This window comes from Manduca sexta, chromosome 14, assembly GCF_014839805.1.
Source record: "Manduca sexta isolate Smith_Timp_Sample1 chromosome 14, JHU_Msex_v1.0, whole genome shotgun sequence".
Lineage (NCBI taxonomy): Eukaryota > Metazoa > Arthropoda > Insecta > Lepidoptera > Sphingidae > Manduca > Manduca sexta.
Genome location: NC_051128.1, coordinates 9,463,472 through 9,489,908, shown reverse-complemented (window position 1 = coordinate 9,489,908; position 26,437 = coordinate 9,463,472). Strand labels below are relative to the sequence as shown.

The 26,437-nt window shown below is 32.8% G+C and overlaps 1 protein-coding gene and 2 long non-coding RNA genes across 3 annotated transcripts in view; 1 reads left to right on the top strand and 2 right to left on the bottom strand.

The window, feature by feature from the left end:
- LOC115439844 (G-protein coupled receptor Mth2) overlaps nucleotides 1-22,077 on the bottom strand; it is a 58,868-nt gene extending 36,791 nt beyond the window's left edge. Inside the window, exons 1-3 of the mRNA XM_030163870.2 lie at nucleotides 21,329-22,077; nucleotides 3,905-4,085; nucleotides 963-1,154 (exon numbers count right to left, since the gene is read on the bottom strand). Coding sequence (XP_030019730.1) covers nucleotides 963-1,154; nucleotides 3,905-4,085; nucleotides 21,329-21,769 — 814 coding nt within the window. The 5' untranslated portion in view covers nucleotides 21,770-22,077. The remainder of the gene's footprint in view (nucleotides 1-962; nucleotides 1,155-3,904; nucleotides 4,086-21,328) is intronic.
- Nucleotides 22,078-24,107: 2,030 nt separating this feature from the next.
- On the top strand, nucleotides 24,108-25,369 carry LOC119189354. Its single transcript, XR_005112361.1, has 2 exons — nucleotides 24,108-24,669; nucleotides 25,123-25,369. It is a non-coding gene; the product is annotated as an uncharacterized LOC119189354 (long non-coding RNA).
- A 118-nt stretch (nucleotides 25,370-25,487) lies between these two features.
- On the bottom strand, nucleotides 25,488-26,291 carry LOC119189355. Its single transcript, XR_005112362.1, has 2 exons — nucleotides 26,214-26,291; nucleotides 25,488-25,773 (listed from the first exon to the last, which is right to left on the bottom strand). It is a non-coding gene; the product is annotated as an uncharacterized LOC119189355 (long non-coding RNA).
- Between the last annotated feature and the right edge of the window lie 146 nt (nucleotides 26,292-26,437).

Below are 26,437 nucleotides of genomic sequence, written 5' to 3'. Positions count from 1 at the left end.
AGTATTACAAACTAAGTATTCCTCTGTTTCGTCAAAGTTCACACTGCCCAATTCTTAATCAGCAGAATATACTTACAGACACACCTTCCTATTGCTAAAATTATTTGTTTTATTTTTACGACCGGCTACCTGCTTGTTGTGAACTTCTAAACATTGCTAGATAATCACGGATTCTTTGAGTTAGAAAAACCTGTACAATGCTCGATCTGGGGAGCGGTCCCAGGACCTTACAGGTCACAACTTATATTATACAATATACACTGCCTCGAGACCCAGGAACTGATTGTAAAATACTATAAACCACGAAAAGCATATTTAAACTTGCCTTTCGCGGTTACGCCCATATTTATTTATGTCAACGTTCAGGGATAACTGAGTTTATCATATTTAGTGAAATAATTTTCAGGAAAAAACAATTGTATAAAATTTATAAGATGTATTGCTATAATAATTATTTTTAAACCGATGTGTTCTCTTATGATACAGCCGTGCTTTAAAATTAAATAAATGATATACTATATAAGTATGTACATATTAACAGTCAAGCCTGCGTTTGCATTCTTTTTATGACTTTCCTTAAAATCTTATTATAATTAAATCAAAATAGATATTTAGTTAAAAAGCGTCTCACCTAGATCTTCTGGTTAGTTATTATAACTATACAGAAATTACATCGGGAAATTAGTAGTAGTAGTAGTGTTTCCTTATACCAACCATTACCTTACATGAATAGTTGATGGTAAGATATTTGTATCCGCTCAGATAGCAACAACCGTACAAAAGTTATCAAACCTGCTCTAATGACACATGTAAGGGGATTGCGTTTCAGCGTGAGTATATCAGATATTGAACTGGCAAAGGATAATCATCTCTCATCAATCGTCTCTATCAGGCGCTACTCCACTTAGCATCAAGTGCCGTGGGATAGCTTTGCCGTGCTTGTATATAAAAAAAAAACTTACCAACAACCAAACAACCGGTCATGGCGACACCGATTCTACCAACATGCAGCTTCAGATACGCCAGGAAGGGGAATGCTACGATCAGTCCAGCGCAGTACGCCATCAGGCACATGCCGTGCAGGTTCCTCAGCTCTGGTATCATAGCGTAGACGAGAAACGTGGCTAACAAGAATGGCACCGAAAGAAGAAGACCTGGAACAAATAGATCGATTTTACCACTTCAACTTACACTAGGAGAAGTATACAGGAACGGCTATGCTGGTTAATTATGCACTAGGCAGAGGAACCCGAACCATGCCTAACACGCGGAAGACGGTCACTGTGGGGCTATGGTTGGTATCCGGTGTAAGGTGTATTAGGGATTCGGTTTAGGAGCCGCTCGATGTTTACTATCTTTCTGGGCGGCTCAAATCTGTATGGTAAAACCGGTGACACTGACATAACCTTCCAGCTGTCCTCAAGCTAGATGGTATTGGAAATCGGTCTTCCCCGTGAAAACATAAAAATTCTGTAATTGCCATACAAAGAGGTTGAGAATAGAGGAAATACATAAAATAATATGAAAAGCTGTGGAGACAAACTCTACATCATTACGGTGATGCAGAATTTGTCTAGATACTACTTATTTTGAGTATACTTTGAGTATTGAAAGTAATTTATACTTTAAGTACTATAGGTGAGCTATCATCTACATACCTACAGAACTTGAAAGCCATATTAACATAGTAATCTAATTCTGGAATGGGTAAATGGAGTTTTCGTATCATGTCGTGCGTTGTAGAGCAGACACATTTGGAATTGTAAACATTTTTCATTACTGTGATTATGTCACCTAAGAAAAGAATTTTCAAAGTGAAATAGATCTAGGTCAAAAGAAGCGTAAATAATATAAGTAATAAAAACTTTATTAGTACAACGATACCGATAGGTGTCGCTAAGTAAACTTAACACTCGACTTGGAATAAAAAAAAACAAATTCAGAGTTTCGTAATATCTATATTATGGTCATTGTATTATTTATTTCACAAAAATACTAGAAAATACTATAAAAATTCCATTAACAGGATCTGCGGGCATCTCATATGGCGTTGTTTAGCAGAAAAACAATATAAACAAAATTCAGATGTCGCTTTTAACACTGAGCTTACTTATGGAGCTGATAATAATGTAACTACAACGTGACCTTTAAGCATTTATATCAAACCAATTCAACAATTATTACATGAAGTACTATTCTTTCCCATAGCCGGATGTTAAATGAACAAGCGAGTTGACCGAGTACCAACATCGTACTAATAACATTGTAAATGCGAATGAAATGCTGATTGATGATGATTTTTTTATTTTTTTTAGAAGTAAACGCGAAAACATTTGAAAGGAATTGAATGCAATGTGGCATACCGGTACACCATGTCCTGGATTAACACATAGGCTATTTTTCAACAAAAATAAATAGATTAGCAAATGCTCTCATGAGAAATAACGGAACTTTTTAATTAGATTTTTTAAATGGTTAGAGCTAGCGTCGTACGGTGATTTACATTACATAAGTATGTAGCGGGAAAGCTTTTACACGTAAAGCCGCGAGCAATACCTAATTCAAAATAATGTTTCATCTCCTTTGTCCATATATTTGTAACAAAAATAAGAATATTTTAATAAACCCAAAACAATTCTAATACTACAATAAAATTCTAATAATACATTTACATAATCAGTACCACTAGTCCTAATTTATTTAGTCCTTAAATAAATAAACATTGTTCACTATCTAGTAGACAAATCATCAGTCATCACACGAACTACTAATTTAAATTTAATGCTATTAATAAATTTATGATTACGAAGCATTTAATGATACCTCGACGCTGGCAATATTTATTTCTTGTTGTTAATAGCCCGTTGGACTATTGATCTATCAATACGTGAGCATATCTGAGCTTGTGATTAAACATTTTTACACTTTTAAAACAATTACAGACGAATGAATGATACACACAAGTTTTTAAAACCGCTTTATTATAATCAAACAGTGTTATCTCTGCATTAGAACATTTTTTATACACGTCATTTATTAGAGTGTTTCCTAGTAGGTAGTGCGCCCGAACCGACATACCCGAAGTTTATAGGCGCCGCGCCGTCGACCACTAAGTATTCGGCGGGTTTTCAACTCGTGTGCCTTTGAGCAACAAAGTAAAGAAAAAATGCTTTCAACGTCGTATTTTAATGATCTTTAGAAAATAATTAATTAAAACATGAATGCATCATCTAACGTATTTTATTCTTGCTTGGTAGTACTTGCGGTCACCATTTGCATCTAACGCGTAGGAGAATTCCATTAAATTTATTGGAAACATCTTATCCTACAAACCTGTGGATAGAACCACCCAGTAAAAATAAACAATTGTGTTACATATTCGCAGCATTTCAAACAGATGATGCTCAAGACTGAGTGATGTGTGCTAACAACAAACAAATAGTTATAAAATAACAATCCAAAACCCATTTGAAACTACTGTGAAATCGAAAAAACTAGACCAGAGAGTAGAGTCTAAACTAGAGTGACACAGATGCGGTTCCCGCCAACGCAAATATTACGTTTTCTTTTTTTGTCGTGCCCATTTTTTGCGATAAAAACCTAGTTTTGTGTCGCAATATTTTAAATTTTTGCTAGGGTTAAACATCAAGTCGATACTTTTGTTTCTTTTAACCTGCATTAAAAAGATATTAAATAGATATAAAGATGATTTGTCTTTAAAATAATTATAAAAAAAAATGAAAATGTTAGTATGTAATACTTTTAAATTTGTATGTATTTAGCCATCGTTCGAGTTGAATCCTTTCAAATATCTCAAGTGTTTATTCTAATATCGATATATATTTTTTAAATGACATACTAAGTCATAGACCTTGACTCCCATAAACACATGTGGCATACATACCAACAGCATATGCGATGTAGAGTAGTGGGCTGTCATCTGTGGAGACATTCTCCTCTGGAAAGCATACAGCAGCGACTAGCCTCGGCGCCACAGAATTGTTGTGGTACTTCATGTCTACGCAATAGCCTGTTGGGAGGTGCCATTGGGTGCCCCCTATCGCAACCTCCATGAGCGTACCATTCTGTAGAAGAAATAAATACTATTATTATACATAATAATTTTATAATTTTCTACGTTAGTCTTAACAATATTTCCTGCGCATTTTTCATTAGGTATACATAGCGGCAATTGAAAGAGGGTATGAAATATTTTGTAGCGTTAGGCATTTTCAAATACTGGAATAAACTTTTGCCTACAATTTTGCTTGCTTTAATGACAAAAAATGATATTTCATCAAGTAAGAAACATACAACCGCAAATTGGAACTTACTTTTGGAATTAAACGTACTATCAAAACAAAACCGTTTGTAACGATATTGAAGGAACACCTAATGTAGACTAGACTAGACTCTGTCCGATAGTCGTTGTAAAGGAGACAAATATTTTTTATGATAATGAACATTTAAGTTTGGGTGTAGAATAGTTTGTAAACAAAAGGCAATAAAATTGAATGTAAATAGTCTATGCAAAAACATCTATGCGCTCTTACTCGCCAAGACATGCATGATTAAAATATAAACAGAAATTTGGCTTCATATATCACAATAGAGATCCAAATAATATTTTACATTAGTGAAAATATATAACCATCGGTCGTTATAGCAGATAAATTCAATGTCACTATAACTGATATGCAATATCGTCATAAGCGGTAAGTTTATTAGTTCACTATAATATAGTACTTAGCCAGGACAATACCATTTAGTCCTTATAACCGGTTACTACAAAATTCTATGTTCAAAACGGGGCTTTTGGTAATAATCCAGATATAGATTTTCCTAAATAAAGTGTCAGAATCCCACATTCCACCTTGCAAATACTCTACTGTGCAGCAATAAACTGAGTGATTGCAATCAAATTCCATTTCAGTCTAAAATGCACTGTAATTGCTATCGCTTGTAGCACGAAACTGCATGTCTAGTGGAAATTGTTCCGGCCCTTTCGTTTCGTGAAAGCGAGTTTCATTTTGTAACAAATATGAGTAGATTAACAATGTAAATATATATTTTTTTATATTATTGTTGTTTTTAAGTACAATAATATAAAAAATATATCAAGAATATAATTTTAATAAAAGTATGAAGTATTTTACGAGGACAAATTAGTAGCTGACAAATTACCAAGATATTTGATACATATTTATTCCAATTGAAACAGTGTATCGCATAAATTATGTTTAATGCATTTGCTACAAAATAAATCTTATGTATACCAACATTAAGTAGATTTACAAGTGAATTCTGAGAATATGCAACGTCTTTGCTCCGAGGACGTTATTAATTGAACGCCGACCGCTCGATTGAGAAAGTGCAAATTGTTACCCTTTGTTCACTTTCTTCTGCTTCTCTTTTTGGCTTCTTTGATTCAAATGTCTTTTATATAGATATAAACCCGATCATTTTTATAATACTATGTAAGAAAACCGTAATATGAAACGTGATAATTTGCACGAAAACAAACCCAATGATGATAATGAAATGAAGCATCTCACCCACAATATATGTCAATGTAATTTATTTTTAACTGAATTGAACCACATTGCTTTTAATAGTATAATCAGCGCAAAACATTACTCATATTACATCGTTAAAGGACCTAAATACATTTTGTCATGCGATGTGTTATTAACGTTTTACTTTAATTATAACGAAGTATGAGAGTGGAGCGGCGATTCTCGTTAAAATTTGATAAAAAATACAAAACATAAACATGTTGAATAATTCATCATCATCATCCTTCGCAACTTATCCCATTTCAAGGTTACATCGATCTGATTATAACAACATGATTTTACACATGTGGCAGGAACTCAAGTAGGGATTCCATTTATTTTTTATGACCGACGTCAAACGTTTCAAACGAATTCAATCAGGCAAAACATAAAAAAAATCTTAGTTTCATGTTGTTGTACTTTATAATTTAAAATCATACTTCAAATTTATTCGCTTGCAATCTGGTAAGCGTCGTGCTAGTTTCGTCATGAAATTGTTTAAAATTAAAATCTTTCACGATTCTCCTTTCAAATAATTAGTATTGTATAGTTTAATATAATATATTTTCTTTTTGCATATTATTCCAACAATTATGTGCAGTGAGAATAATATAGGTTTATTTTTAAAATGTTATTTCCTATTAAACCAGAAGAATTCTTTACGTAGGCGTTTTTACAGAATCCACCGTACCGCAAGCTGTCATAAAACATCCCGTAGGAAATTAAATTTCTCCCGTACACACACGTGAGCGATATTAAAACAAATGAATCACTGTAGAAGTAATGACCATAAATAAAATAATTTTATTATTGCTATTGTTAATTAAATTACGTACTCTCTACCTAGTCTCTACCACGATATTTGATATCGTGGTAGGGACTCTGTGGTGGAGACAACCATATTTCAGGCTGAATTCATCATTAATTAACTTGCGTTACAATTTATTTACTTACTATTGTGTTAATTTCTAGTGATAAGGTAACGCAAAAAATATGAAATCTCACAACATTTGAAATGTAACAAAAGAATTATTAATGGTTTTAATTCAGGCAATCATAAATGTTCCATGGATTTCAGGCCTCAAATGGATAATAAACGTCACAAAAAAGCCGTTTCACACATTTCTCTTGGCGCAGTGCTCTCCAACCATAAAAAAACATAAAGTTGATTAACAGCATACATCTTTACAAGGTTAACTAACGTGTACTTAAGCCTACAACTCATCGAAATATGTCCCACTAGTCCTAAAATAAATAGAAATAATATTTCAATGGTCAATAGTGTATTTTTTTAAATAGGAAAAAATCTAATGGTTTCCATCCTAGAAGATGAATAAGTGGGCATTGAACATGATTTATATTATGTAAATGTTTGAAAATCATTCGCCCGCTCAATTCTCAAGCTGTAATAAATGTACGGTAATACTACCAAATCTAATTCTAGCATTATACAGTGCAGTCTAAGTTAAATTGGGAAATAAATAATATATAATTGTAGGTGAGTATGTCTAACTGTTGAAATAGTTTCAACTGAACGATATAACTAAATTGCTACAATGAAAGACGTTTGTATCGACTCCACATTAAAGGATAGGTAAGATAAGCAGAAAGCTGGCTTTAAAACTACCATTCATAGGTGTTTAAAGTTATACGTCAAAATGTATAAGTGCGTACTCGACACTCGATCACGCTAATGTAGTCTATTCAACACTAAAGATAGATCGCTCGTCCTTCTTGCTTTCGCTTGGAATACAATGTCCTGTCGTCACCTTAGTATGTGGAGCTGATTCAATGATTTTATCTATTTACCAATACCAGATCTAATTCCAGCGGCAAAAGCATTGTTTTGAGTAGGCTGCTATGTATTTTGAGGTTGAAATTCCCTGATTATAGATTAATATATCATAATTGTACTTATGTAGGTACATATAGTTCTAATTAATAACAAAAATAAATGTATACTAGCCTAGGCTGTTACTTATTTTCCTTCATAAATGTTAAAATTTATGTTTTAGATGTAATTGCATGAAAGTTTTTTAAACATATTTACAAATAGATTCGGTAAGTAATAAATTACTTTTTTATTCCTGGTCCACTTTTATGTTTGTATTTGTTTAAGATCTACATTGTTTGAAGTGTGGAATGGAAACAGATTTATGGCCGCATTATAGTGTTCGAACAAAAATTTTATTACATCTTAGTCTTCTACGGCCAGACTTATGTAACACACAAGGGTTCGCTTAGATCGCGCCCACGGCAGTACTTTCTAAGTATCTTAATTGCACGCTACTGTCATTTTTGACTTACAGGAAATATTGCAATTCTGGGAAATAGTCATACTCATAGAAGATACATGCAGGTTTCCTCGCTATGTTTTCCTTCACCGTTAAAGCAAGCGATCATTCACAAAGAATACACACATATTTTTTTAGAAAAGTCAGAGGTGTGTGTCCTTGGGATTTGAACCTGCGGACATTCGTCTCGACAATCCATTCCAGAACCAACTAGGCTATCGCATTATATTATAAAATATTATTTCGCAACTGATTCAGTTTTAAATCTTTCAATAACGTATGGTAGAGCAAAAAAAAATGTCAGCTAACGACGGAAACTGTATTGAAAATAAAATGAAACTGCTTCAGTAACGGCAAAAAATATAGAAAACTTCTACAAGAGACCTAGAATTATGTACTTAAATTAAATATTCATAACTACGCTGTAATACACCTTAGTATTCGTATGGCGATGATACAAAATACTCAACCATTATTCATAATTGCATTTACGAACATGAACTTCAGTGCAAAACCAGAATTATTAAGTTTCCGCAATTAATATTGCGCATCTTTTATTTTGAGCAATGTTCCTGAGAAGTACTTTTAAGAGTGAGTAATTATGTTATGATTTTTTTGTATTATGATAATTTGAAAATAATAACAAATCCTTTGTTACTATAAACATTATAGAGTAGGTCAGTTCTTACTATGTACAAATTATTTAATGAAGTAGTGAATGTTACGTCATGATTAAAATTATATTCAAAATGCGGCTCTTGGATTCATAACTTACGAAGTAGTTGCAACGAAGTTTTAGGAAAATATATTCTTGTAAATAATGGGTATGGATATGGATCTAAATCATATATAATCTCTTTTAGTGACATTTCGGGAATTATTCTCGACTCAATGAATATTGATGGGTACAATGATAATATAGATCTTACCGGTTTTACAACTGATAAACTCTTCCAATACACCAATGGGAGATGCTACCATTTATAAGTACTATTAATATACATATGTTAATACGTGAGAATCTACAGTATTTTACATAGGGCAAAGATTACGCAAATAGACAAAGTCATTTTAAAGACATTGGGTTCCGTTCAGAGTATCTAAAAGTTTGAAAGTGAAAATGATAATCTTCAGTCGGGCTATAAATATTCTTGGTTATTTATGTTTCTATTCTCTTTCTGAATGTGCGAAGTTTTGTCTTACCTACCTGCATTCCAGACATGTTTGATATTAAAATAATTTTACCATCACGAAATCCTAACAAAGGAATATAATTTTTTAAATATATAACAACAAAATAATTGATGGAAGCATCATCGTAATTCATCGTATTCAATCATTAATCAGAAACGGTAAGTAAATAAACACCGGTGCAGTTTTTATACATGCGCTTGAAATGTTTTAAATGTTGTTTTTAATGTTTAATATCGAATTCAATAACGAATGCAGATATATATATATATATATATACTAGATACGAATATACCTATAGAATCATTCCGTTCCGGAATATACAAAAATATATTATCTTGTTTTAAAAATGAATCGCACTGTACGTGACGATATTACAATAATAAGGAACCCTAATCACATCCCACAAGACATATGGTAATTCTCACGGAAGAACCCGAGAGCTAACGCGCCACTTGCAATAATAAACATAACTCGGTTATTATTATTATTTATTTTAAGCGTAATAACTCTTTTGTTACGCGCCTGAGTACCCTCAAGTGCGTCTTTACAGATTTAGGATTTCACAAATAAATGTTTCGTGTAGTTTCTACTAAAATAGGAAAAATATGTAATTTTGATAATATTTATGAAAGCTATATATTGCACATACATTATTTTTATCCCTAAAAACCGCTCGATGATACCTATTTCTTTTTCGGGAAAAGACTCTATGTGCGGAGTCAAAAGCATAAACTTTTTCTGTGTGTACAATGTAGATATATTTCTTAGCATGTTTGTTATTTCAAACGAAGTTGGAGCAATAAAATGCGCGGCAACAGTTTGGCTGTGTCGCTAGCCATTCGATTGTTACATACATGAAAAAAATTGAACGCTTTCTGTTGAATACTTACCTTATTATCAAGCATCAACTCTGCCGTCTCTCAAATTTATTTATATTGAACTAATCTTAATGCAACCAAATGGAAAAACAAGCCCTACCCAAGAGCAATTTTGTAGGCACGAAACTGTAAATGAAAACAAGAATTCTCTAACGTTGTCCACGTATAGGATATTGTTTATAATTTTGTATAGATTGGTAAATACTGCGAAATTAAATTAAATCTAAATTTGCATAGCTTTGTTTTTCATAATAAGAATTGTTTCCAAAATTGTTTTATGTTATTTTAATTTTTTGTGTGCCTAGCAAATGCTTTTATTCTTAGAAATAGATAATTTTAATGCCAAAACAATGCCAAGTCGCAATATTATTAATTCAGATGTCGTTTATTATTTAATATTTTAATTTTTACTCTTTATCTCTTCCCCTTCAATTTGAACCCATTCTTTAACTTTCGAGCCAAGGCTTTTTTTACCTTAACCAGCTTTCCCACCCATAAAATTATCTCTTTTACCTCCGCGACGGACTTAATTCTGGACTGTGTGGTCGAATTAAGTTTCTTAAATCCTCAAAGAGTTATATCTCACTATTAAAATGGAACGAAAGGCGTTGCAGCGTTGACAAAACCCTGAAATTTGTGAAACTGCAGTATTGTTAAAACAAACACTTGGCCACGAAATCATCGACTTAAAATGTAGGTAAATGTACCCACAAATATTATTGTAATGAAATATTGTTTGGGTGCATGTTGGCTGCTCGTCTATTTATGAATTTGTACTTGCATTGTTGAAATCGACCAGCATTCTAAATATTTAAAAAGCGATTCGACGTGAGCCAGCTCTTCTAATCTCTAACGCATAGCAATTAAGATAAGAGCTGTAGCTGGTGAGCAGATATCATTAGTCACACAAATATGATGTTAATGTCCACTACCTACGTTTACAATGTCCCCATCTATAGAGGGATATTTAAATGTTCCACATAAGTGTGTAATTTCAAAACACCAATATTTTTTACGCTAATACGCACTTTATTTAATAGCATTTTAAACATCCGAGTATATTATAAAAGTACGGAAAATTTATACTCGGATACTAAACAAGGCGCCCCCACATAAATTAACCCTTCGGGAATAAAATGGCCACGCTATGGACACAATATTTCTCTACAGGTTTGCGTAATGATTATTTTGATGTCTATTGATGACTGATGATATGTTTCTTATATTTACGCGAATGTTAAACTCGAAAAAACTTGCTTTAAATTCATCTTATAATTGTAAACTGTATGTAGGTATTGTCAGTTTGACTTTTCGGAAGATGAACACCTCAGTCTACCCCCTGCCCATGAAGGCTGCAAAGTCTGTGAGACGCCGCGTCAGAAGAAAATTAAAATATAAAAAACTGCTATAAAATCTGCGATAAAATTCTCCACAGTTTAAAACGGATCAGCATGACCAAAGTAGTAGCACTGTCTTCAAAAAACCGATATGAAATAGCAGTTTGTTATGTTCGGACGTTCCTATGGTAACTGGATAATATTATTATGGTCAACAAACGTAATCATCGAATCTAATGCTCTACGAAAGAGATATTTTTTGAGAAAACACCGGAGCATACTCGGAGGCAAAAGCTAGTTATCATAATAATGAATTGGTTACCTACTGATTGACTATTTTCGGTGTCCACATAAAGGTAAACTGATACGTTTAGTGTAAATATTATGATAGTTTCACGAGCGATAACCAAATTACTTAACAAAACCATTAAGCAGCGTTAATTTTATTGTGTCATTACGGACGTACCTTTGAAATAATTAATGCGTGACCTATATAGCCTTTTTTTCACAATTCAAAAAGTAAATACTTACATAGTAGAAATATTAACATAAACTTCTTTCAGTGAAAGTGATAATAATGTCAAATATCGCCATTTTATGAAAACAATATTAATTATTTATAATAATATTAATTATATTATATAGTATACCCATTTTATTAAATTGTTCTAAAATTTTATGTTAAGACCGTTAAACTTACGCCGCAGAAATTGTGCTATTTATTCTTTATATTTAAGCGGCGATAGCCTAGTTGGGCGTGGAACGAACTGCCAAGACGAATGTCCGCAGGTTCAAATCCCGAAGGGCGCACACCTCTAACTTTTCTAAAATCATGTGTGTATTCTTTGTGAATTTATCGTTCGCTTTAACGGTGAAGGAAAACATCGTGAGGAAACCTGCACATCTGAGGAGTTCTCTATAGGAATTTCAAAGGTGTGTAAAGTCTACCAACCCGCACTAGGCCAGCGTGGTGGACTAAGGCCTAATCCCTCTCAGTAGTAGAGGAGGCCCGTGCTCAGCAGTGGGCGAGTATATAATACAGGCATAGCTGGGCATTAACTCGTTAATCCGTTAATCGTTAATTAACGAAGTTAACATTTTGATTAACGAATTAACTTTTAAGTTAACTTTTAAAAATGTTAACGGACACGTTAACTTCCGTTAATATGCAGAAGCCCGTTAATCGTTAATCTAATGCCTACTATTTACCGCACGGCACCGCGGCGCGGCGCGAAAAACAGGTTCAGACAAGTAAACGTATGACAGCAGTAGAGTGGATGCAGTAAAAAAGGTCATGGAAAAAAAGGTAGAAGATGCTTTACGACAAGAAGCAGCGGAAAATTCGAAGGACAGAGATAGTTTAACTGGCGGAGGGAGCAATGCGAGTGTATTGTTTGTTGTTGGGCGTGGGAGGAAGCAGGAATTTTATTTAACATTCGGGATTAACTTGGATGCAATGCAAACTCCATGTTGACCAGCGAGGAAGAGAGATTTATTTATTTTATACTACAGACTACATATACATGAATTTGACAGTTGACATTTGGACTTATACAGATTATGTTACATGCCCTTCCTTTAATTAAAGCATTTATTACAATGAAATTCAATTAACATAATATTTCAAGAACTTAATATAATTTTTTCAATGAGCTGACTTATTAGCTTAATTATTCTAAATTTACTATTTCACATGATATACTAGTATACATTTTACAAAGTTACATTTTTGTCATAATATGTTTACATCAATTTATTTATCATTTTTTATGTTATTATTATTTTGTAACAAACAACATTAAATTTACAAGTCAAATCTTTTTGTTTTCTTTAACATTCTACCTCTGGAACTATATTGAACTTCTGTGTTATTGCTGGTGTTTGACAACTCTGTTACAGGTAAGTTTACATTTTCATTAATATTAGCATTATTACTTTCTGTTACAATTATGTTATCATGTATTTTATCATTACAATTTGTATTACAATTATTTAAATATTCAGGTATATAATAATAATATGTATGAACTTCTCTTTCATTTTCAGGATTACAATCATTACTTTTGCTTACATCTAAATTATCTTTGCAACGTGACTTCTGACAATTTTTTAAATAGTCAGGTGTATAACTATATTTACCTTTATCCTCCCTTTTACTAGGGTTCTTATTGTTACTTAATTTTGACTCTGAGAAACAAGACTTGAATAACTTTATATGTTGTGTGTTTCTCCTATAGACTGTCCCTTCCATATTTTTAACTAAATAAGATCTAGGGAATTCTGTTTTTGACACAATTATACCTTTAGTCCATGTAAGATCTTTAGGATTTTTCTTAAAAAATACTTGATCATTAGGTTTAAATTCCTGTGATTTAATAGCATTTCTATCATAATATGTCTTTCTTTTATCTATGACTTTCATTTTGTTATTATAATGCTTAGAAAATTTTACAACTTTAGGTTTAAGGTAAGTTATTTGTGTAGGTAATTTAGTTCTAAGTTTTCTAGACATTAGTAATTCTGACGGTGACTTTAAGTTACCTCTAGGTGTAGACCTATATTGAAGTAATCCTATGTAAAAATCTGTACCTGACTGTTCACATTTTCTTAATATGTTTTTTATTATTTTTACAGATACTTCTGCAAGACCATTTGATTGAGGGAAATGAGGACTTGACTTAATGTGTTCTATATCCCAATCACACATGAATTTCAAGAATTCTTGGGAATTGAAAGGCGGACCTCCATCACTCACAAGTTGTAATGGGATTCCATGTCGTGAAAAAATAGATTTTAAGTGTTGTATAACAGTTTGACTTCTATAATCATTACTTAATTGTGCAATTTCAATGTAATTTGAGTAATAGTCAACCACTAATAAGAATTTTTTGTTATTGTAATCAAATAAATCTGTTGCTACTTTTTGCCAAGGAATTTCTGGTTGTTCATGTGATAATAAAGTTTCTTTTGTTTTATTTGCACTAAACATCATACATATCTCACATTGTCTTATTTTCTTTTCTATGTCATGATTAATGTTAGGCCAATAAACTATACCTCTTGCTAAGTTTTTTGTTTTTTCTATACCCATATGTCCCTCATGTAATTTATTTAATATTTCAGAACGCATTGATCTGGGAATGATAACTGACTGACTTTTAAAAATTATTTCATCAATGACATGTATTTCATCTCGAATGTTCCAATATGGTAAAGTTATTGGGTCACACTGATGTTTACTATTTGGCCACCCTACTGAATAATATTCCTTTAGTATTTTTAAAGTTTCATCTGATTGAGTATGACTTTTGATTTCTTGTAATTTATTTTGTGTTATTGCCAAATTAGATGTTAATGATTTTATGTGACAATTAATGTTATTTTCTAATTCTTCAAGATCAAATTTTTCTATTTTTGTGTTTGATATAGGTGCCCTAGAAAGTGTATCAGAAATATACATTTCAGTACCTCTTGTATAAGAGACTAATAAATCATAAGATTGTAACGCAATCATCATTCTTTGCAGTCTTGTAGGTACATCTGATAAAGGTTTTTTAAATAATGTGACTAATGGTTGGTGATCAGTTTCTACTTGTATAGTTTTACCATAAATATATTGATGGAATTTTTTACATCCAAATAAAATAGCGTATAATTCATTTTCAATTTGAGCATAATTTTCTTGAGAACTAGTTAATGACTTTGAAGAATAAGCAATAGGATTTTTCCCATGAAATATGACAGCTCCAACCGCATTTTTTGATGCGTCCACTGACATTCTAATTGGTTTCTTTACATCATAATGTACTAATACAGGGGATTGACAAATTAATTGTTTTAATTTTTTAAATTGGCTTTCATGATTGTCTGTCCATTGCCAAATATTTTGTTTTTAAGAAGATCCCTTAGTACTGAAGTTTCTTGTGCTAGATTTGGAATATAGGATCCTAAGTAGTTTATCATACCAAGATACCTTTGTAAATCTTTTACATTTTCTGGCCTAGGCATGTCAATAATTGCCTCGACTTTTGACTTGTCTGGTGCAATACCCTCTTTATTGAAGATATGACCTATATAAGCTACTTCTGATTTATCAAAGAGACACTTCGACTTATTGAATTTTAAGTTGACTTCTCTGGCTTTTCTTTATGAAATATTTCACCGCTTGAATTAATGCCATAAGGAAGTCTGAGGAATTTGTATCTACCAAATTGTGTATTAAATGTGCAGAGCTCACTGCTTTCTGCATCTAGTTTAATCATCCAGTATCCTGAATTGGCATCTAATTTAGAAAATACAGCAGCACCCGCTACTTTAGAACGTAAATCATCTAATGTTGGGTATGGAAAATGTGGCCTTTTTATAGCCTTGTTAAGGCTTCTTGGGTCTAGACAAATGCGAAGTTGGCCATTTGGCTTTTCTATAGGAACTATAGCGTTTACCCATTCAGTAGGCTTACTTACTTTTTCAATTACTTGTAGATGTTCCATTCTATCTAATTCTACTTTAAGTTTTGAATGTAATGCATATGGAATTCTACGAACCGGACATATTTTTGGTGTTATACTAGTGTCAATGTGTAAGTGCGCTTTATGTGGTAAACAACCTAACCCTTCAAATGTGTCTGAATATGTATCAAGAAGTGATTGTACTGACCTTTGAGTTTGATTGGATGTTAATTTAAATAATCTTTTGACAATACCCTGGTCTTCACAAGTTTTCCAGCCTAGTATAGTTGAACAGTCACATTTTACAACCATAAATTGAATATTAACTTGTTGCTTATTTTCAAAATTACATGGCAGTGTTGTACTACCTAGATTGAAAATTACATCTCCTGAAAAAGTGAATATTTTATTGTGTGACTTCTGAATAGGAATTTTACTATTAAGAGTTTTCTCTAGATATTGCAAAGTATTGAAGGAAATTACATTTATATCAGCTCCTGTATCTATTTGACAGTTTAATAAAATATTGTGGCATTTCAATTCAATTTGCCAATTATTTTTGTTACAAGACTTATTTTTAGTATCAATTGAATTAATAATAAAGTTACTGTTATTTTGTTCACAATCATTTACATTTATGTTTGAATTTGACTCACTTAGATTACTTTTAACGGAACTTACTTGTTTATTCTTGAAAAACAGTATTGTGCAAAGTGGTTCGGCTTCTTACAAGTTGTGCATATTTTCCCAAAAGCTGGACATTTGAAACGGTGTATTTGGCCGCATCTTCTGCAGGATATTCTATTCCTGTTGAAATTGTGTGGTGTTTTGAAGTTAGCTGAAGAGGAACTGATGCTGCGCTCATGACTTTTACTTCTAAAAGAATTTCTGTTCATTGATCTATGTCTATTCGATACTGGATTCTTCTTGACGTTTTCTTTGGCTATTATCTTGACCTCGTGTATGTCGTCTGTTCCTAATTTCTTTGACCTTTGGTATGAGAGTTCTATTGTTTTTGCAATTTCTACTGCCTCATTGACGTCAGCAATTTTTCTTTGTAATAATTTTTCTTTTATGTTTGCATTTCTAATCCCTATTATGAACATGTCTTTGACTAGTGATTCTTTTAAAGTATCAAAATTGCAACTGCATGACAAATTGTTTAGACTGGTCACATATTCATCAAATGTTTCCTCAAATTTTTGTATTCTTGTGAAAAAGTTGTAACGCTCAACTGTTTCGTTTTTACAAGCGTTAAATTTTGAGTCGAATTTTTCTACGACGGATTTTAAAGTTTCTGTTGTTCTATCAACGTTGAACGAGTTGTAGATTTCCAGACCTGTGTCGCCTATTGCGTTGAGGAAAATCGCTAGTTTTTTTCTTTTCTGAGACTTTTTCTAAGTCATTTGCTTCGACGTAAATTTCGAATTTTTGCTTCCATCTTTTCCATTTCTCACTGTTGGCACAATCCGATGCTACGCCATTTTCAGTTGTGAGACACAATGGTTTTAAGTTGTTTGCAAGTAGTACGTTTTGCACCTTGCCTTGTATTTCTTCCATGATATAATCATGTATCCCTTCTGACACCATGTATTGTTTGTTGTTGGGCGTGGGAGGAAGCAGGAATTTTATTTAACATTCGGGATTAACTTGGATGCAATGCAAACTCCATGTTGACCAGCGAGGAAGAGAGATTTATTTATTTTATACTACAGACTACATATACATGAATTTGACAGTTGACATTTGGACTTATACAGATTATGTTACAGCGAGTAACAACGATGATGACGAGGAGGAAGACTTTTTCAATTCTGTCACTCAGTCTATAGAAAAACCAAAGAGCTCCAACTCTTTAAAGAGTAAAGCGCAAAGTCTCGTTAAAATGTGGCTGGATATGAAATCAAAAGACTCGTTCAACGATGCTGCATTCCTCGGGGAACAGATATTCATAAATCTATTTATTAAATACAATACTGCTATACCCTCAAGCGCTGCAGTTGAACGTCTGTTTTCCACGGGTAAAGACATTTTAACACCAAAACGAGCCTCGCTCTCAGACGAGAACTTCAACATGTTAATGTTCATGAAGGGGAATATGCACCTTATGCCCGACGATTAAATTACACATTTGAATTATACAAGTATTTTGTTTTATTCCTAACCTGTTAACTTCCAGAACCTAAACCAACAAGTTGTATAAGTTCACTAACGCAACGATATAAAAATGCAATTTTACACATATTAACGGATTAAGGATTAACGTTAACTTGCGTTAATTCTTCCGAAATGTAACGCTTTAACGCTTAACGAAGCTAACTTTTTTTGTAGCGGATTAACGATTAACGAAGTTAACTATTTGATTAACGGTGCCCAGCTATGAATACAGGGCTGATATTATTATTATTCTTTATAGTCCTTTCACAGCTTTTAGGATTCAGCGATGACGAAGAATTTTCAGAAATTAAATCTATATATATTTATATTATAGAAGGGACTAAAGAAGAGTAGTAGAACACAAATCTGCTATTTTATAACTCTTGTCTGTCCGTCTATTTTTCGTTAATGCATGTATATCCGGAACTACTGAACAAATTTTAATGCAATTTTCACAGGTGGACAGTGTATAGTTGGAGCAGAATATATGCTTCGTTTCATCCATATCGGATTTTAGAAGAAAACATTATTTTAAAATATTTGCAATTTACTTTAAAATTTTGATTTGAATTTTTATACGGGTGGATCTGCTGGCTGAGGGCTAGTAGAAAATAGTACCAGAGTTCACAATAATTTTAAACAAAAAAAAATCTCTGCTGTTTTCTATAAAACTAAGTGCTGTCGCGACTTCGCCTCCTCGAAAGACCTTTCCTAGAATAAAAGATTCATTGTCTACTTTTCTAGGATAAAAATAGTCTATGACCATGTTCCTGATAAGAACATGATCTACCAGGGTACGAAATTTCATACAAGTCCATTCCGAAGTTTCTCATTTATATAATATCTATTATAAAACTTTGCAATTACGGCGTTGCTTGCTTGCAGACGGTCTTCATTGATTGATTACCTTTGTTTTCCGATTCCATTGATGACAAAGCTCCGAAGGTGTCATAAATGAAACAAGTAAATAAATTAATTGGCATTCGTCATCAACCTTGTGCAGCTGCGATATTAATTTAATAATTATTGTTATTTTTCTATCGAACAAAATATATTTCAGCCGTAATGTTTAATAATATATATGAATGGAAACAGTTGATTTATTTCTTAATTAACAATACTTAGAATATTCATCCGAAACCGCAAAATGTGTAAATAATGTTTATTCTTTTGTTAACGGCAATGTGACTCAAGTATGAAATGCGTGTGTATAGTACAGATATAAATTCCTGGAATCCCCTCAACAAGTTTATGAATTTTCCGCAGAAATATCAAAACACTAGTACAACGCAGCGGATTTCTGTTTCCATAACTTTATCCTACTAATGTTATAAACTTACTTAATTTTTAGAAGACGTTAATTATTGCATAAACTGCTAGATGGATTTGTATAAACTTTGTAGTTTACCTATTGCATTAGCATAAAAACTACTTTTTATTACGGAAAAATGCGCAGTGGGACTTCTATTCAGGGAAAAAACTTTCATGCCGCTGAATCCACGAGCAAAAGTACAATGTTATAATTATTCACAATTACTAGAGTTCGACAAACAACGAGCCTCAAATAACGAAAATATATATTCGATGCCTATGTAATGGTGCTATTTATTTTGATCGTATTCATTACATGACCGCTGCATGTACTTTAATATTTTTGCCGTTTTTTTACAGAAAAAGCGTCTTATAGTTGATTTAATGTTAACGCGCAACGAAACGAAATTAAGAGAAGCAATCATTATTACCGTACTTACTTAGATTTTGGAAATTTTAGCTAAGTATAGGGTATTATGACTAAATATCCAAGTTTTTTTTTTGCATTTAATACAAAATCATTCTACGATTTTCGTTAAGTCTTTTAATATTAGATTTAATATTATGTAGTGATACTATGTTTCTATATAATCCAATGATTCCTTTACATTTTTCACGATATAATTTTATGAATATATTAAAATTAAATGGGTCATCAATGGTTACATTAGCTTATAAATTCTGTAACAGTTGTAACTAAAATTAACTTACTTAGATATCTACATAGTTTAAGGAATGTCCTCAATTACATAATTGCAAAATCACGTTTTGTAACACATCCTATAGTAGTAAGTTTTTGTTTTTTTTTTCTATAATTTGCTGTACGTAAGAGTTATGTCTACCTATTAACTTTAGTTACTAACAAGAAAATCAATTTGGGATCACCAACACTCACTGGTGCGAAGTCGTGGATAAATATCCCAGTGCCCATAAAACCAGGTTGGTTAATTTACAATTGTTTGCCTGCCATTTATGACTCAAAGTAATCACCCTTGTCAAAGTGTTGTTTATATTCGGTTAATGGTTCTGTAGCTAATTTAGGGCCAGCCTTGAAAATCACTCCACAATGTCGATTACTTATGTACCTTTTGACGTTGTTTAGTTTTGGACGGTGCAACATTTTTCTTTTCTACCTGCCAGGTTTTGCCATTCTAATTGAGAATCGGCGTAACACACATTAACTGAATCTATTTTGAACGTGATTCGATGGTCGCCAGGTAGTTTTTGAGTGAATAATTTTGGTGTTTTTATAACCTGTTATTACACAGGTATTCACACACAGGTTTCACAACTACCTACTATACCAATAGGTAGGATTAGGAGATTTTTATGACTTAGGTAAATAAGCTGAGGAGTCTTACGAAGAAAATTCAGAAACGGTGACAGATTATGACTAAATGTTTCTACAGAATCACCAAATCCCAGGAAGTACAATAGATCGGAATATTTATTGTACATACATATATATGGGCCGAACAAAAAATACGTTATTATTACACATAGAAAATCTGGGTTCTTTAGGACCTAGCCCAATTCGGGGCATGAGACTTTTGGACGGACTGCTGGGCAGCTCAACGCGGGTAAGCATTAAAGATGGTTATCGGAGAATTTTGTTTAGTATGCTAAAGTCGAAAGTATTTAAAAGGACTAGAACCGTATTTAGTGATTTTCCGATGTCTACCTCATTTCCGATCGGCTCAATTATTAGTATCTAATCGTCATTCCCAAAAGTTCAACATAACCTACCACATTATGAGTGCTCTTTCTCCGCAAGGACAACAATGTCTACGAGTCCTTGCACTTAACACGGTGTTATCGAGGTCAATTTTAAAATATCCCATATAAAACTTCCCAAGCAACATTTCAACATAGACGAACCCTCGTCGGATAATAAAAGGTTGATTAGTCGTACTAACAAAAGCCAGGTGCTGGAAATTACACCTAAGTTTTACAGTAAGTACTGAGATCCATCGCTAAATGTAATACGGATCATTTTTTCTCGTAATTTGTTGAAATTACAGATGTGCTTTACGTTACAATTGTTTAACCAAAATGTAATCTCTACCTTATTGTAGTCACCAGCGTTACTATAACATTGAATGTTTTCTCGTTATAATGTTATATCTAAATAGCCATAAAAGATCATTTTTTTACCTCCTGGATAAATAATTCCTCGTTGACGTCCGCCGTGTCAACAAGATAGCTGTCAATACAGGGGTGCCCGTGCATATAGAAGAAAGTTCCATAAGCTGTTATATTAGACGGCTCCCTGCCTCTGTAGACCGGTGGGTTGAAAGGGTTCACTTCGGCCAAACCTGTGTCCAAACAAGAGCCGTTGAACGGCGTCTGCCCGGGGCCGCAACATTTCCACATGCAAACGCGGCCAATGCAAGGGCAACCGTAGCGTTTCACTAGTTCATCTGCCAGTTCTTCATACCACGTAGACTTAGGGTATTCTAGACCGTCATAAATAACCGAACCATTTTCCAAGAGCACTCCCGCACTAATGTCAACACTCTCTACTCGCGTACAAGGATTGCAAGCGCACCATGATATTAACAAAACGTGTGTCAACAAGCGCAAATAATTTTTCATTTTCGTCTATTTAGCCACTGCCTACTCACTTGAATGTGAAAACAATCAGATCACATAGCTTGACGCAAATTTCTATATTATTTTCTGCAGGATTTGATTATGACTAACTATAAAATTAATGTGAAATAAAATCGCGCTACGTTTATCAGAATCGGAGTGTTCGTTATCTGAGCACTCGTGAGGTAATTTGATGTATCACTTTATAATGATAACGTGATAAGAGCGAGGTGGGTCGCGATCTCGTGCTTATTATGGTGCTAGCCGCTAGAGGAAGCGTGTGCTTGCCTTCGAGGTAAATTCCCGACTGGCCAAACTTTACGGGTCCTACTCGCGCCAATGCTGGTTCGCCGGGATTCATAATTTAATAATCTAAATAATAAGTTTGTGTATGCCATACCTATACACGATGGATTTATCCATTAATCATTATAATTACATACCTAGCTACAAACCTACTACCTACGTAGCGTTAGACAAAAAAGAGCTTATTATAAGAATATTGATTGTCTAGATAGATTATTAATATAGCTAGCCCAGCGCTTAGGGATAATATAGCTTCTTATTAGTGAAATAATTAATAAAATCGGTAGTGTACTTTTAAATTTATCTATTACAAACAAATAGAAAAAAGATCAAATCTTTTCTCTTTATAATAATTAGCTTATGAAGTGCATACAAATAAATCCTGACATTCATAATAACTTTCTAATTAGTAGGCATACTGTGTATCGAGGTTTGCTATTGTTGAAAATGTCAGTTTAATTTCCAATATTACCAACAAAAATATATAAGGTAAATGTACCATATTACGGTATATTAAGGCATTTGCTACTTTGAAGATGATTTTCAGAAAAGTAGAAAGGCGATAGGAATGAAAACTGTTTTATTCGAAAGACTGTTATTATAAGATGAATTTAGAACATTATTTAACGTCGTAGCCTTTAGTTTATAAAAATAGTTGTTATTTTACGGCTAACATAATTCCGGAATACGTTGTACGTAATTCCGTGCTATGTTGAAGCATACGTTTTCTATATAAAAGCAAAAACAAAATTAAGTGTCTAACGCAACTCGCGTTGATAAGAAAAAGCAAATTTATCATGAACTTAATGCTAAGCTTTATTACTTTATCATCGAATGCGAGGAAACACTTGCACAGCAGAAAGTTAATAAAGGTTATCGTTTATTGATCTTTTTGTTTTAGATTACCAGATTTATTGGAAACTAGCTAACCCGACAGACGTTGTCATATTCGTTGTCCTGTCTTTAGTTATGCATTTGCAGAGGCATTCTAAACAACTGACACTTATGTTAAATTAATATTATCGTTAATTTTAATTTTACGCGCGCTTATGCCATTACTATTATTCTAAGAGAATTCGTCGCAGCGGCAACATCATACTTTCAGTCAGAAATACACTCACGCAGACATCATATTCGTATTAAACTACACAATGATCAAAAAAATCAGAAAACTAAAACCAGGATTTGTGGTGAAAATATTCGTTATTAATGGACAATTTTTGGCACAATGTCAGAAAAGATAAAGACGAGTATGTGGGTTCATTTAGTAACACATAGTCAAAATGATCCTGTATATGCGATTTAAGTCCTATTGAATTTTCCTGGGCCGTCAACGTCATTAACGACTTCGTAAGGGAACACAACATAAGGACCGATTTGTGTTTGACAAAACTGAATGAAGTATCAACGCATGCAATTTCAACAGTTGCGGCAGAAAACTGGCCAAATTTCGAAATACATGTTCAGAAACTGGAGAATAAATACTAGAAAAAGGATATAGGAATGGAAAATGTAACCGAAGAATTTATCATAGAAGTCGAAGAAATTAGTGACGAAGAGTCACTAAGTGTTTGTAGCGATGATAATAACGTGAGTTCATGTGATAATGATTGTGATGAAAAAAATACAATTGTAATGTAATATTTTTTTTTTTTTTTTTACTAATAACACACGCACACGCACACACACAACGCCTTCATCCCTCAAGGGGTAAGCAGAGGTGCAACCAAGACACCTACTCTTTGCCACGTGTGTTCCATCTTATGATGTGATTGAGCCGAATTTATCACTATATCGGGCACAATTTCCAGAATTTGCACTAATACAGAGGAGAAAAGCTAAATATCATTGCCCGATCCGGAATTCGAACTCGCGAACTGAGAGCGATGATCGAACAATTTTTAAATTCGTGTTTACTTAAGGCGGATCCGTTCATGGCTCCGCCGCAATTTTTTCGCTAGATGGCATTGAAGTCACAAAAAGTCACATTTTTTATAATTACGTCCAAAATACTTTGTTTCTAGAAAATTTTTGCTATATGCTAGAGGTATATACTATGCTACAATTTATCTATATATTTATTTTGCTTCATCATAACGAATATCTGAGAATAGTACCGTTTAAGTTAGCTGAAGCAGAAAGATCGGTATTTCGTGTACATATACGCACGCACACATATCGAAAGTAATTTTTATATAGGACCACTAGATGGTACTAATGCAGAAAACATATTTCAAGGTCTCGAAAAATTTAACGTAATCTCTCGTATCGCATCATTGTTGGTGCATATTTGTAATGGGTCATGAAAAATTGGGAATAAATAAATTAGTGTTTTATAGCTTGGCAAAAAAGTGTAGAAATGGAACTAATCCTTTATTTTACCTGGCAACATTATCACATTTTTGACGTTTGTGAAGTTTTATAAATAGTGTCGGTGTTGTCTTTTATTAAAATTTTGCAATAAGAACAAGAAGATACTATTCGCGATACAAAATGAATAAGCCGCGAATAATAAGGTTCGCGAGAGAAATTATATATAAAACTTTTACCGACCATGTCTAGCTGAACAAGAAGCAAAAACAATTCTATCGGATCTGGTAAGTGGAAGTTTATTTTGTTAATAATTTAAGTGTACTTTATAAGTTTTGATGAGTCTGGAGTGATTTTTACTACTTGCACTAAGTATTTTTCTATATCTTGCAATATATTATCAAGCCCGTAGGTAATGTTTACATTCATATGACAAAATTAGTTTAAAGATTGTCCACGTCATCTTGAGATACTTGCATCAATAATTAGTAATTACTAATTGAGGTGTAGTGTAGGTAGGTAGGTAGGTAGAGGTAGAGTGGTAAGGGTTCCACCTTACTACTGTGATTTAAATCTCATTGAGCTTATATGGGGCATAGCAAAACAGAAGCAGCTCATATTGTATAAAATATTAATGTTATAATAATGAAATGATTCATTCAAAGTACAGGTTTAATAATAATTTACAATTTAATATTCATTTATTATCCAAATCAAAAGTAATTATTTGTTTGTTAAAGGAAGCATATGTGAGTGTGTTTCAAGACATAACCGAAGATGATTGGAAAATCTCATGTCAACATGTAAGAAAAATTTAAAATGACTATTACAAGAGAGAACATACCCTGTAAGAGGACATTGAAAGAATTATAATAAATCTTAAAGATGACAGTAGTAGTTCTTCAGAATCATAGGATGACTGTCCAGCCAGCTCCAGTCATGAAAATATGGACATTGATTTTACTGAAATACAATATTTGGAAGAAAGTTTTTGGTTTTATTTGTTTTTAAGTAAAATGCCACAATTCTGAAATGATTTCTCAAACTTAAAACATGACATACTCTAATTAAATTTGAATACAATGGCAAATGATTTACCAGTTTATAGTTTTATATTTTTATTATAGATAACAAATCACATTTGTCTGGCTAATTTTACAAAAGTAACACTATGTACAAATTATATTATAAATTACGAATGGAAAGAGTAGTAAATTTTTCCTCTTCTCATAGTTTCCAAATACATGCGGTGGCCGAATCTGAAAATCATCAGCCATGGAACTAGGCTGACCATTGCTCTACGTACAATAATTTATTGCACAGTAGTTCTTCAGTAACCTTGGTTTAAAAATATTTCATCCATAGTGTGGAAGCTTTGTATTAGCTAAAATCTGAAATGTGAGTAGTAATATAGTATATGTTTATCCACATTACATTATCAATTCAAGTTCAATGTTTAGTCGGCCAAGTAAAAGGTGAATTACAATATTGACATATAGCAAGTTATCATGATAATTAGCATAGCATAGTAGTAGTTCACACTACCAGGTATTAATGATTACAAATACAAAACATTTATGTGAAGCATTAATTGTATCTGAACATTCCTTTTTTATTCTACTTCAATGTGTGGTGGGACCAGCAGTCTTTACCAAGAATGTTACACTAATAATTTAGTTGAGATTTTATGACACCAATCATATTTGAGGCATTCAAAATCCTATCACCCATAAATGGTAACAAAACTTTGGAATCTCCCGGCCTCATGATAATACAACTAACACTATGCCAAGGAGATAAAGGTCTATGGATATTGGATACAATAAATTACCTTGTGCACTGGTGTCAATTTTTTATTTAGTTCCCATGTTGTACTTTTTCTTTCACATTAGCAAACACAGAAGAATCTCCATCTCTACCCCCTTACATATAAACAGTAATATATAGAGTAGCATCCAATATATACCTTTTTACACTGGCAATAAATCTATCTTAGTCACCAGGTTTCTTTCTTTCCGTAGTCAATTATTTGTCCCATGTATTGTCGTTTTTCAA